The sequence below is a fragment of the Dermacentor silvarum genome, chromosome 3, assembly GCF_013339745.2.
Source record: "Dermacentor silvarum isolate Dsil-2018 chromosome 3, BIME_Dsil_1.4, whole genome shotgun sequence".
NCBI classification, from domain to species: Eukaryota; Metazoa; Arthropoda; class Arachnida; order Ixodida; family Ixodidae; genus Dermacentor; species Dermacentor silvarum.
In genome coordinates, this window is record NC_051156.1 from 106,088,235 (window position 1) to 106,102,414 (window position 14,180).

Sequence of the window (14,180 nt, forward strand, 5' to 3'; positions counted from 1 at the left end):
TGTTCGCACAGGCTGATCAAGTCCTCGATGTCTTCCTCATCTTTGCTCGAGAATACGCCAGCATCACGGGGAGCGGAGCCTGGCGTATTCCTATTGGCCTATGCCCCTTAGTGTGTACTAGCCATGATAGAGATACATCATCATCATCATAAAGCAGCTTTGCCCTTTACATTAGGTATGGACGCACCAGCGTCATTGCCAGGGCACGGGCGGCACGCGCCGTTCTCTCGAGCAGGACAGAAGAGGACGCCATGGGACGCTGCCTCCGTGAACGACTGCTCCTCTTGCTGGTCGCGGCCACCCACAAGCCGCACAACGTCTCGGCGAAACGAGCCGGTGAACGACGGTCCGATCTCGCGGTCAGCTGGCTTCACCCTCCGGCGGAGTTCGTGGTTCCGTGCACGGTCCGCGAGCGAGGCTTCGACGGTGACCAGCAGGCGGCCGTCGTCAAGGCGCACAACGAGTACCGCAGCCTCGTCGCCAAGGGAGAGCTGCCAGACTTCGAATCCGCGGCAGACATGTACGAGACCACGTGGGACCCAGGTGAACAAATACGCCTCCTCACGATGTGATGTGTAGTTTTGCACGCGCCAGCGTCACTGGTCGCCGTGCGCGATTCGAGTTAACTTTCTGCGCGTCTATACGTGCTCTTAAAGAGAATCTCTCCCCGCGTTGCGTGACCGTTACTGCGTTCTTCCTATGGTAAATATCGTAAATATCGTACAAAAACGTCAATACATTCTTATTTGACCACGAATAATTAAAATTAAATTATTGGTTAGTAATACGTTTGGCGAACTATTCACAAATAAAAACTTGTCCCAGAGTATTAAAAAGGCTACCATGCGCTTCGCGTTAAATGTTCCGCGCAGAATCAGAATTTTGAGGTTTCCAACTCTGCGAAGGAAAAATAACGCGTTGGTATGCGTCCAATTATTTACGCTAATGAAGCGATATAAATTTAGCGTTGACCTTTAGGGGTTGCTGTGACCGACCAACCGAACGCCCTAATAACTTCTTAATTTAGGTTTTACATACCAAAACTAACTTACGTGACAAATGTCAGACGCTCGAAGAGGTTGTGTGTGCGGAGGTTAACGATATCACCCAGACTAATGCCTAATGTTCCCCATGGAACGTGCGCAGACCTGGCGGAAGTGGCGCAGTCGTACGTGGAACAGTGCGCGCCTCAGAAGGAAGTCCTGCAGGCACGTGACTTCATCGAGCAGGGCCAGAACCTGTGCCTCCAGACGCTGCCGGGCACCGCCAACGAGACGGGATTCGAGGCCTGCGTCGCCGCCTGGTTCAGCGAGCATGCCGGCTGCTCCAAAAGAATCATCGAGTCGTACAGAAACACCAGCGGCCGAGATGAAGCCTCCTGCGAACATTTCACCCAGGTGGGTGGGAGTCAGCCCCTGTTAGACGGGCACATTTCGGGTATCATCAAGGGGCATTGGAGAAGAATATTGAAAATCATGGCGCGTTAGTAAAGTGCCTTTATGCAATAGCAAGAATGCCGCATTCATTGCAAGAGCGAGCTTGATAAGCCATAAAACGCGGATACAGAAGATGGTGATGTCGACATCTCGAAATTCCGGCACCATCTGCCGTATACTGATATCATGCGTTGTTACAACGTCAGTTTCTTGTAGAGTTTATATTGTCAATGAACAGGTAAGGATCGCATGACATTTTAAGGGAAGTGGAATCAACTTAGCAATTTCCGAGAACTGTCCTGTTATAAAGCGGGCGAAATACGATAAAAGCTTTTCAAATTTAAGATGTCCTAATTAGGTCATGGTCATGGATCAGGTGGAGGGATTGTTTAGAGGGGCACTAAAGATAATATTAGATTGAACTAAACTTGTGGATCACCCACCGCTGACACCACTTAGTTCATTATTACGGTGAGCGAAGGCTCGGTAAGTTATAAACAACGGAAAACGAGAGACGAGTGGTGGTGCCCACTCGAACTTCCAACACCATCCTCCATGACGTCATGAATTTTGACAGCGTCTGTTTGGTTGGCTACTATCTATAGACGGAGGAGGATAGGACGCTGTACGTTTTCTTTAGTAATGTCGCTTTAGAAAATGGCACGGGACGTCGAAGTAAACGCTTACGGTCGCTAGTCCTCATGTGTTCAGCTCGTCTGGTCCCGGAGTCAGTACGTCGGCTGCAGCTTCGCACTCGTCGAGTCCAGCGACGGCGTCACGCGCAACCTGTACGCGTGCAACTACGACGAGCCGGGCAATCATCCGGGCACGGCCGTCTACGTGCCGGGTCCCGCGTGCTCGTCCTGCCCCAGGTACACGACCTGCGTCGCCGAGCTGGGCTTGTGCCGCGCCGAGCATCTGACCCCGACAAGCCAGCCGAGGACACGGGTCCTACCAAAGGCCCCAAGAGTGGCCACGGTGACGTCACCATCTCGTCCCGCCAGACTTTGACGTTAATGGTGTCTTCGTCTGCTGCTAGCGGCGCTGGTGGGCTCGGCAGTACTGTCGTGACAGAGCTGCTGCGCGGTCTCTCAAACACGAGCCCAGTGACCACGGCGAGGCTGTAAACATCGTCCACGCAAGCGGCCACCGTAGCGCCTGGCACTGCCGTGAGCGGCCATTTTTTCTGCGAAATTATTTTATAAGAACGTTTCTGATGGAAGAATGCTTCCTTTGAAGATATTTCCACTTTTTATATATGCGCGTGAATAAAACTTGTTTTGTATGGTATTTCTTTGTACAGCGATGTCACGACAAAGAAGACACAAGTACAGATGACGGGTGCAAATTGCCGCCCGTCCTGTGTACTTGTGCAAAACATTTAGATAGGCTGATTGGCCAGCCGATGAGTGAAATTCCGTTCGCTTCTGCACATACTCGGCACCATATTCACTGGTAAATTGCAAGCTCCATGCAATAACGACCGATTTTATAGATACTCGGGAACATTGCACCCTCGAGGATGGATTCGATGTCTACGCACCCTTTTATTGCGATAGCAATTATATGGACACTTCAACCAGATTTCTGCCGTCGGCCTCGACGTCGCCGTCGCCGTGAGGTTCCGTATAGATAAAATCTTCGCCGCGCGCCGTATGCCCAAGCGGAAGCGTGCGGGGACGCGCGCTATCACGGAGAGCGAACGCACTCAATCTCCCACGCGCAAGCAAGGAAGCGGGAAGCCAGCGCCCGAGGGGGCTGGGGAGGGGGGGGGGCACTTTTACTCTGCCAGCAACCGCGCTCGTCGCTCGCTCGCACCGTCGCTTATCAACACACGGCTCTGACCTTTATGCGCCGTGCATTCGCCGCTCAGTTTCCGTTGACGCGATAGACCGCACGTACCTTCGCCCGCTGCTTTTCGCTGCCAGCGTTTTCACAGTCGTTGTCTGCAGTCATTCAGTGTGATCTATTCATGTTTGTTTGTGCGCGCTCACACCACACTTGTTCATTCAGTTAGTAATAGTCGGGCCACATTTTCCAACGCACGCTACACATGCAATGCTGCCCAGATCGGCAGTGCAGACACACACTACAGGTGTGTCCCTTCGCAAGCGCTGCCCACGGGAAGCGCTTCTCATCAACACGACCGTTTCACACGCGCCTTCTCGTGGTCATCGAGTCTCTCTTCATGTCGGTCTACTTACGCCGCAGCACACCTGCTTACTTAATCAGCTCATGTTTACTACAATTCATATTGCTACCAAGGCCGCTCACCTTACTTCGTATGACATTGCTGTGTTGCTATCGCATTCATTGCTTCGCCCTTAGGGCGAAACTGACATTTTTTTTTCAAAAAACCATTGCGAAAAGTCGACCCTCGTTTTATATACCGGACATTGGCGGAAAAACTAGGGAAGTCTTGCAACAATGGGCAGATGAAATAAACAGCCGCCTTCGCCATCGCATTCAGGCTGCTTTTTCACATTTTGTTTTAAAATGAGCGGAATCCGACGGCAATTCACGGTCGCCTTCAAGAAAAAGGCGATTGAGTACGCGGAAGCCCACGGTAACCCGCCAGGTTGCCGTGGGCTTCGTATCGTGCGACCATCGACTCGCGTGTTTTATTGCGATAGCAATTATATGGACACTTCAACCGGATTTCTGCCGTCGGCGTCGTCGTCGCCGTCGCCGTCAGGTTCCCTATAGATAAAATCTTCGCCGCGCGCCGTATGCCCGAGCGGAAGCGTGCGGGGACGCGCGCTATCACGGAGAGCGAACGCACTCAATCTCCCACGCGCAAGCAAGGAAGCGGGAAGCCAGCGCCGGAGGGAGCTGGGGGGGGGGGGGGGGGGGGGCGCACTTCTACTCTGCCAGCAACCGCGCTCGTCGCTCACTCACACCGTCGCTTATCTCCACACGGCTCTGTCCTTTATGCGCCGTGCATTCGCCGCTCAGTTTCCGTTGACGCGATAGACCGCACGTACCTTCGCCCGCTGCTTGCTGCCAGCGTTTTCACAGTCGTTGTCTGCAGTCATTCAGTGTGATCTATTCATGTTTGTTTGTGCGCGCTCACACCACACTTGTTCATTCAGTTAGTAATAGTCGGGCCACATTTTCCAACGCACGCTACACATGCAATGCTGCCCGGATCGGCAGTGCAGCGCTACAGGTGTGTCCCTTCGCACGCGCTGCCCACGGGAAGCGCTTCTAATGAACAAAGCTGCATTTATACATTAAAGATGTTTATTCTCTCTCTCTCTCTCTAATGAACACCACCATTTCACAGGCGCCTTCTCGTGGTCATCGAGTCTCTCTTCATGTCGGTCTACTTACGGCGCAGCACACCTGCTTACTTAATTAGCTCATGTTTACTACAATTCATATTGCTACCAAAGCCTATCACCTTACTTCGTATGGCATAGCTGTGTTGCTATCGCATTCATTGCTTCGCCCTTAGGGCGAAACTGTGACATTTTTGCATCATTACTTTCTCTGAAAAAAAAAACCTGAATCGGGACATTTGGGTGCATTCGTTAGCAAAACAGCATTCTTTTATTCCCTATACTGCCTTTCCCTTTTTGCCTCTGGCTTCAGTTGTTTCTGATCGGTGGTGTTTATCAGCTGCCTATCAGCCGCGAATCTTATCGCATCAGCCAATCACAGTTCTTCCCGCACATATTGTTTCGGATATAGCATCGGGCCTGGCGCAATATTGTGCGATGCAAGTAATGAACTATTCCCTGCAGTATCGGTTGGAACAAGCATTCGCACGAACATGTGGAGAAATCTGCTAGTGATAAAAGCACAGCATTTAATGTGGAGGCGACACGCCCCAGTGGTGAAGTGGAAAAAGAACTACTTTGTCCCCCTGTCACCTTGCTGCTTTTCATATCTTACTGCTAGCTTCGCTTAAATAGTTTCCTCTTAGTGCTGATTTATTAACTGAAGAACTGAAGAGAGTGGGGTCAGCCTATCAGAGCAGATAGAGGCGCTACTCCAATCTTAAGGCACTGTATTAACCACGGCTTTTGAGTCGAAGGAATGGTGGGGAAATATTACTTACGAAGACGTTGCATTTTGCAGTGGGGACAATAAAAAAATAACCTTTCCGACTGGTGATCAGTAGGTCCTCCGTTCGAATCCAGGCTGCAGGTTTTTCTTTTTTTTGTATTTTTTTAATACCAGTCTCGTAAAGCCTAACACGATTGCTTCAGTGGGCGTCCCAAAGACTAGGGGAGTGATATAACAAAATGTATCGTTGTAAAAATACAATAAAGTGTGCATTTCGGTGAAACATTCATTTTAGGAAGGGGTGACATTCCTAAAAATCATCCTTTAACATGAGCGTATTAGTTGGTTTAAACACCCTTCTCTATGGATTTAAGGGGATGACATATAGACACGACAAAACATTCTTAAGGGTGCAATTTTCTTTAGTGTGTAGTTGCCGCAGATGACGGCGCCTGGTGAAACGACATCACCGAGGCAGCTCGCGGCGCTGTTCGTTCCGCGAATAATAGTGCCTCAATGAACTGGCTTCCTGTGCTGTCGCGTTCTTGTAACGAAATAAGTTCGTTAAGATGGAGAGCACTGTTTTCCTCCGCACTAACCTTTCGCGCATGTCAGATGCAAACGTGTGCGAAATTGCGCAGGACTCAGTTTATCGTCCATCATCGTCGCATCATCATCATCACCACCACACTCATTAACAATACAGCCTATAGCTCACGTCCACTGCAGGACGCAGGGTTTCTTTAAGGATCTCCATTTAACTGTGCCTTCCAATAGCTGAGCCAATGGTATGCCTACATATTTCGTAATCTCCCCCCAACCACCAAATCCTCTACCTTCTTCGATTGCGTTCCCTTCCTCTGATCACCCATTCTGTATTTCCAATAGACTCGCCGGCTTTATGCTTTATGCACACTACGTGCGTGCACAACTGCACTTCTTTCTATCAATCTCAAACATAGAAGCTCAATTAAGCCCGTTTATTTTGTATTTTGTATATCGACGTACCTCTGTGTAACTTTCTGGAAATCTCCAGCCACACAATACACAAAGCGAAAACCTATGAACCAGGTACCCCGCATCGGCCCTCCAATGAAACTCTTGGGAAGAAGTGATCGAGCCCCAACGGTGTGCCGAGGCAGAGCTCAGAAATTCTTGGCCATCTTCATCAAAGAAATACTTCACCACGAAGACGACGGAGGCAAGGCTCCACTGCGGCCAACCTCCGAAGCCAGTTTTCCCGTAACTCAGAGGGAAAATTTCCACATATTTCCTTAGATTTGTGGGAAATGTGATTCTTCAACTTGTGAATGTGATTTCTGTAATGATTATTGTTAGGTTTGCGCAAATGACAACATTTTATTGTTTAAATTCATGTCTTTGCTGTTATAAAATATTTAAATATTCAAGTCACCGCACTCAACCTGAAATTGTGTCGCAGTGCAAATTGTTGTGGTAACAACACGGCGTCCTGCTTGAAGTCATTGACAGATGAAGACGTCAGCACGTACATAATTTGTTGTTGTCCGAAATTGTTTTGCACCTATTGAGCAACGTGCCACGATTACACGGAACCTAATTCGGATTGTAAGTTAGATGGACGCCGGACCTCCCTTATAGAACGTAACAGTGTTGAAACAGTGCGCCACTTCACGGCTCGTGAAGCTGTCGTGAAGCAGCACAGATGTGAAGAAGAAGAACGTAAACTTTAATATCATAGATCTAGAGAGTCGAGTACTACTCGCACGTCGTAGGCGAGAATATTCAGCATTGGTGACTTTAGATCTAGCTAAAGCTTATGATTCAGTGGAGCATGGACTTCTGATAAAGCAGCTAGAGATGTACAGGTTTCCGAAATACATCACGGCGTGGATTGCAGAATTTTTAAGGGAAAGAGAATTTTATTGTTTTCAAAGCGGATGTTCATCGTCAAGGTATAGACAGAAACGCGGAGTACCACAAGGATCAGTGTTATCTCCTGTTTTATTTAATATATTTTAAGCTCCATCCCTTCGCTCCAGGACATTCATGTATACGTTTATGCCGATGACATCACTTTTTTAGCGTCCAATGATGATCTAAATGCACTGTATCAATCGTTACAAAATTACTTATGCATGCTTGAAACCTGGATTGCTAATATACATATGTCTCTGAACGTTAGAAAAAGTGCACTTCTTGTCTTTCCTTTAGATGTTCCCATTAATATTTCATTGGTGTATCGTCAAGAGTTCATTCCCCAAGTGAACTGCCTTAAATACCTGGGAATCACGTATGATGGGTCACTAAACTGGAGAAGCCACATTGAAAGAGTTGCGTCTAAGGCAACTCGTGCCGTGGGATGGCTACGTAAGATCAGTCATCAACGATATGGGCTGCGAAGGCATACTTTAATTATGATATATAAAATGTATGTCCGACCGATCATGGAATTTGGAAGTGTCTTGTTTTCTGGTAGCCCAGCTTATAAAATTCAACCTCTGATAATATTATAAAGGGAAGCTCTGCGATTGTGCCTTGGACTCCCTAAGTTTGTTGCCAACACCGTGCTGTATATGGAAGCACGAATTCCAAGCTTAAAACGCAGATTGAGGATTCTTACAGTCCAAACGTATTTAAGAATTTACGAATCTCTCAAAGAAGACCAATGTATATTTTTATTAACGAACCAAGTTTATTCTTTAATAGTCATTGGTCGCGATTACACACCCCTCAAATCGTATTCGTACAGGCACTGCTATCACCATTGAATGTACAAATTCAACGCATTCAACCAACAAGTAAGGAAATTGAATCAATAGAACATTACTTTTTATCATGCAGACGATATTCACACCACAGAAAGTTATTACTGGAAGCTCCACTTTACAAAATTGGATTAGGTTTAAACATACTGTGGGCGTTTATTACGCACATCTTCCTCATCTGTATGTTATCATCATCATCCTCGCACTTTTACCTATCCTCCTTTTCGCCTGTATATGTGTTCATCATCATCGCCTGTGTGCTGCGCTGGTTCGCTGACGAGCTCCCGGGCCTAATAAACGTCGTTCCAACCGAGACGTCACAATACCAGTATTGTTATCATTGGGGGCTTCAGCACTAGGCTATAGTCACAGAGACGTGTGTTGCGCAGTATTTAATTTTTTAACTGAAACAAAACGATTACCCTGCTAATTATTGTATTTGTATTCTACACATCAGATGCATTCATATCACCTAAATTGATTTCTCCAAATTGTTTTGTTAATATTACCTCCCTCTGATTGTAACAACTCTTCACTTTCACCTTTTTCAGTCAGTCTGACTGCTCGCTCGCGTGCTAATCTGGTTAGTGCGACCGCTGTCTTTTTTGTCTTTTACTTGGCATTTCTTGTTTTCTTGTTTTAAAATATGAATTTTCTTTAGCATTCCCACTGCCGCCCGATTCTTGGCCTATCCCCCTTAGTGGGTGCGAGCCATAACGGAGGTGCATCATCATCATCATCATCAAATCGATAAGATTTGAGTCCGGCGTATTTTTAGTGGGTCTGGGCACCCGCTGCGGACGCGGTTCCGAGGCCTTGTCTCGAAGCGGCTTCCTCGGCTCGCTGGATGGCCCAGAGCTGTACTGTCAGGTTTGAGCTGAGCAGTGCGGTCTTCTAACGCGAGCGGAGGCTGGCGGTGGAAGAGACGGAGGTGTCGGCACTGCCCGAATTGTTTGTTATGTCCTGACATTCTCATAACATGTGATTAAATGTGGCAACCTCGCCACAGGATGTGCATCTGTTTGTAGTGTACATGTCTGGATACATGGCGTGCATGAGTCTTGGGTTTATGTAAGAATCAGTTTGTAATTGCCTGTAGTGTACTGCTTGCGCCCTGTCTAACCTAGCGTGAGGGAATGGGTATACGCGTCTCTGAACCTGGTAGTGTGTCGTGATGTCGTGGAACCTGGTCAAACGATCCTCAGATGTGAATAGCGTTTCACTTTTTTTTTCACGCCGCGTACTGACGTAGCACCGCCACACAGACGAACTTTTCTATCATTTGCAGTGAAGCACAAAAATACGTGGCTAATTTTTATGTTTCTTAAAAAGCAAAACTCGACCAAACACATGACAACTGGGACTCTATCCAAGGTTGATCTGCTTATGGGTACGAAATAGTTTAATTATTTGAAAATCTAGAGAGGTCCGCCGGAAAATGGAGCATCTGACCTGCTACTCTACGTCAGGGAAGGAGAAGAGGGGAAGAAATAGGGTCACAATGGGGGATGATATTGGGAGGAACTAGCTAGGTGAAAGGACACATTACATACATGTTATCACAAGCGTGAGTGCTGTATTAATCAACGACCGAACAGCCCCTAGGACCGACGGACGAGGAGCCCACGCATGGATTCACTGGGAAGAGCGGAGTCAACGATACCAAGGACCCTACCAACGATACGTCGGCTTTTAGTCAGTTCCTGGCGGCGGCACTCTTTTATAACTGCATCCACCGTCGCCACGTTGTTGAAAACGAGCAAGTTGAAAGCGTCATCGACAATGCCTTTGAGGATGTGGGAAACTTTGTCTGGCTCAGTCATGTGTGCGTCAACTTTGCGGCACAGAGCCAAGACGTCCCGAATGTACGTGACGTATGGCTCTGTTGACGTCTGCACACAGCCGAATATCACCTCCTGCGCGGCAAGTTGGTGACCGTAGGGGTTGCCGAACAAGTCTCGGAGCTTTTGCTTAAGCGAATCCCAACTGGTGAGCTCATCTTCGTGTCTCCGAAACCAAACTCGAGGTGTGCACCGAGGTAAAAGACTACGTTGGCGAGCATGATAGTAGGGTCCCACCGGTTATTGCGGCTGACGTGTTCGCACAGGCTGATCAAGTCCTCGACGTCTTCCCCATCTTTGCTCGAGAATACGCCAGCATCACGTGGAGCGGAGCCTGGCGTATTCTTATCGGCCTATCCCCCTTAGTGGGTACGAGCCATGATAGAGGTTCATCATCATCATCATAAAGCAGCTTTGCCCTTTACATTAGGTATGGAAGCACCAGCGTCATTGCCAGGGCACGGGCGGCACGCGCCGTTCTCGCGAGCAGGCAGAAGAGGACGCCATGGGACGCTGCCTCCGTGAGCGACTGCTCCTCTTGCTGGTCGCGGCCACCCACAAGCCGCACAACGTCTCGGCGAAACGAGCCGGTGAACGACGGTCCGATCTCGCGGTCGGCTGGCTGCATCCTCCGGCGGAGTTCGTGGTTCCGTGCACGGTCCGCGAGCGAGGCTTCGACGGTGACCAGCAGGCGGCCGTCGTCAAGGCGCACAACGAGTACCGCAGCCTCATCGCCAAGGGAGAGCTGCCAGACTTCGAATCCGCGGCAGACATGTGCGAGACCACGTGGGACCCAGGTGAGCAGATGCGCCTCCTCACGATGAGGTGTGTAGTTTACACGCGCCAGCGTCACTGGTCGCCGAGGAAGATTCGAGTTAACTTTCTGCGCCTCTATATGCGCTCTTAAAAGAACCTCTCCGCGAGTTGCGTGAACCGTTACTGCGTTCTTCCTATGGTAAATATCGTAAATATCGTACAAAAATGCCAATACATCCTTATTCGACCAAGAACTAAAATTAAATTATTAATAAGTAATACGTTTGTCGAACTGTTAACAAATAAAACTTGAGCCAGCCTATTAAAAAGGCTACCATACGCTTCTCTGTAAATGTTCTGCGCAGAATCAGAATTTTGAGGTATCCGACTCAGCGTAGGAAAAATAATGCATTGGTCTGCGTCCATAATTTACGCTAATGAAGCGATATAAATTTAACGTTGACTTCAGAGGTTGCTGTGACCGACCAACTGAACGCCTTAATAACTTCTTAATTGAGGTTTTACATACAAAGCTAAACTTACGTGACAAATGTCGGTCGCTCGAAGAGGCTGTGTGTGCGGAGGTTAACGATATCACCCGGACTAATGCCTAATGTTCCCCATGGAACGTGCGCAGACCTGGCGGAAGTGGCGCAGTCGTACGTGGAACAATGCGCGCCTCAGAAGGAAGTCCTGCAGGCACGTGACTTCATCGAGCAGGGCCAGAACCTGTGCCTCCAGACGCTGCCGGGCACCGCCAACGACACGGGATTCGAGGCCTGCGTCGCCGCCTGGTTCAGCGAGCATGCCGGCTGCTCGAAATGAATCATCGAGTCGCACAGAAACACCAGCGGCCGAGATGAAGCCTCCTGCGAACATTTCACCCAGGTGGTGGGAGTCAGCCCCTGTTAGACGGGCACATTTCGTGTATCATCAAGATGCATTGGAGAAGAATCATTGGAGATTATGCCGCGTTAGTAAAGTACCTTTAATTATGCAATAGCAAAAACACTGTTTTGTTGTTTAAGCAATCTTGATGAGCCATAAATGCGGATACAGAAGATGGTGACGTCGACACCTCGAAATTCCGGCACCATCTCCCATATACTGATATCATGCGTTTATACAACGTCTGTTTCGTGTACAGTTTATATTGTCAATGGACAGTAAGGATCACATGACATTTTAAAGAAAACGGAAATCAACTTAGACATTTCCAAGAACTGTCCGGTTATAAAGCGGGCGAAATACAATAAAAGCTCTTCAAATTCAAGATCTGGTCATGGATCGTTTAGAGGGGCACAAACGATAATATTAGATTGAACTAAACTTGTGGGTTGCCCACCGCAAACACCACTTCGGCCATTATTAGGGTGAGCGAAGGCTCGGTAACTTACAAAGAACAGAACACGAAGGACGAGTGGTGGCATCAACTCAAACTTCTCGCTACAGCCTCCTAGACGTCATGGAATTTTTACAGCGTCTGTTAAGTGGTCTATTATCTATAGACGGAGGAGGATAATTAAAAAACAAATGATGGGGTTTCTGTGCCAAAACTTACGATCTGATTATGAGGCACGTCGTAGTGTGGGACTCCGGAAATTTGTACCAACCTGGGTTCTTTAACGTGCACCTAAATCTAAGTAAACGAGTGTTTTCGCACTTCGCCCCCACGAAATGCGGCCGCCGTGGCCGGGATTCGATCCCGCAACCTCGTGCTCAGCAGCCCGACACCGTGGCCACTGAGCAACTACGGCGGTTACGGAGGGGATAGGACGCTCTACGTTTTCTTTAGTATGCCGCTTTAGAAAATGGTTCAGCACGCCGAAGTAATGCTTACGTTGGCTGTCCTCATGTGTTCAGCTCGTCTGGTCCCGGAGTCAGTACGTCGGCTGCGGCTTCGCACTCGTCGAGTCCAGCGACGGCGTCACGCGCAACCTGTACGCGTGCAACTACGACGAGCCGGGCAATCATCCGGGCACGGCCGTCTACGTGCCGGGTCCCGCGTGCTCGTCCTGCCCCAGGTACACGACCTGCGTCGCCGAGCTGGGCTTGTGCCGCGCCGACCATCTGACCCCCGACAAGCCAGCCGAGGACACGGGTCCTACCAAAGGCCCAAAGAGTGGCCACGGTGACGTCACCATCTCGTCCCGCCAGTCTTTGACGTTAATGGTGTCTTCGTCTGCACTAGCGTTGCTGGTGGGCTCGGCAGTACTGTCGTGACAGAGCTGCTGCGCGGTCTCTCAAACACGAGCCCAGTGACCACGGCGTGGCTGTAAACATTGTCCACGCAAGCGGCCACCGTAGCGCCTGGCACTGCCGTGAGCGGCCATTTTTTCTGCGAAATTATTTATAAGAACGTTTCTGATGGAAGAATGCTTCCTTTGAAGATATTTCCACTTGTTATATATGCGCGTGAATAAAAACTCTTTTGTATGGTATTTCTTTGTACAGCGATGTCACGACAAAGAAGACACAAGTACAGATGACGGGTGCAAATTGCGCCCGTCCTGTGTGCTTGTGCAAAACAATTAGTCAGGCTTATTTGCCAGCCGATCAGGAAAGTCCGTTCGCTTCTGCACATACTCGGCACCATATTCACTGGTAAATGCAAGCATCAAGCAATAACGACCGACTTTCCTATACACTCAGGAACATTGCACACCCGAGGATGGATTGGATGTCGACACACCCTATTGCATCCTTACTTTCTCCGAAAAAAAATCGGTGCACTTGGGTGCATTCGTTATGAAAACAGCATTCTTTTATTTCCTATCCTGCCTTTCCCTTTTTGCCTCTGGCTTCAGGTGTTTCTGATCTGTGGTGTTTATCAGCTGCCTATCATCAGCGAATCTTAGCGCATCAGCCAATCACAGTTCTTCACGCACATATTGTTTCGGATATAGCATCGGGCCTGGCGCAATATTGTGCGATGCAAGTAATGAACTGTTCCCTGCAGTATCGGTTGGAACAAGCATTCGCACGAACATGTGGAGAATTATACTAGTGATAAAAGCACAGAATTTATTGTGGAGGCGACACGCCCCAGTGGTGAAGTGGAAAAACGAACTACTTTGTCCCCTTGTCACCTTGCTGCTTTTCATATCTTACTGCTAGCTTAGCTTAAATTGTTTCCCCTTAGTGCTGATTTATTAACTGAAGCTCTGAAGAGAGTGGGGTCAGCCTATCAGAGCAGTTGGAGGCGCTACTGCAATCTTAAGGCGCTGTATTATCCACTGCTTTGTGTCGAAGGAATGGTGGGGAAGTATCACTTGCGAAGACGTTGCATGTTGCTGTGAGGACAATAAAAAACTAATCTTTCCAAGTGGTGATCTGTAGGTCCTCCGTTCGAATCCCAGGCTGCACGTTCTTATTTTTTTATTTTTTTT

General features: G+C 48.6%; 1 protein-coding gene across 1 annotated transcript; it reads left to right on the forward strand.

Moving 5' to 3' along the window:
• Nucleotides 1-251: 251 nt before the first annotated feature.
• Nucleotides 252-13,071, forward strand: LOC125944318 (scoloptoxin SSD552-like). Its single transcript, XM_049664688.1, has 3 exons — nucleotides 252-543; nucleotides 1,147-1,397; nucleotides 12,655-13,071. Exons 1-3 carry the CDS (start codon nucleotides 252-254, stop codon nucleotides 13,012-13,014), a joined length of 903 nt encoding a protein of 300 aa, XP_049520645.1. The 3' UTR covers nucleotides 13,015-13,071.
• Nucleotides 13,072-14,180: the final 1,109 nt, after the last annotated feature.

Bases quoted from the DNA above. Each gene is read 5' to 3' on its own strand.
- LOC125944318 (XM_049664688.1), top strand. From the start codon at position 252: ATGGGACGCTGCCTCCGTGAACGACTGCTCCTCTTGCTGGTCGCGGCC. The intron at 544-1,146 runs GTGAACAAATAC...GAACGTGCGCAG, and splicing joins CGAGACCACGTGGGACCCAG to ACCTGGCGGAAGTGGCGCAG. The intron at 1,398-12,654 runs GTGGGTGGGAGT...TCATGTGTTCAG, and splicing joins CCTGCGAACATTTCACCCAG to CTCGTCTGGTCCCGGAGTCA.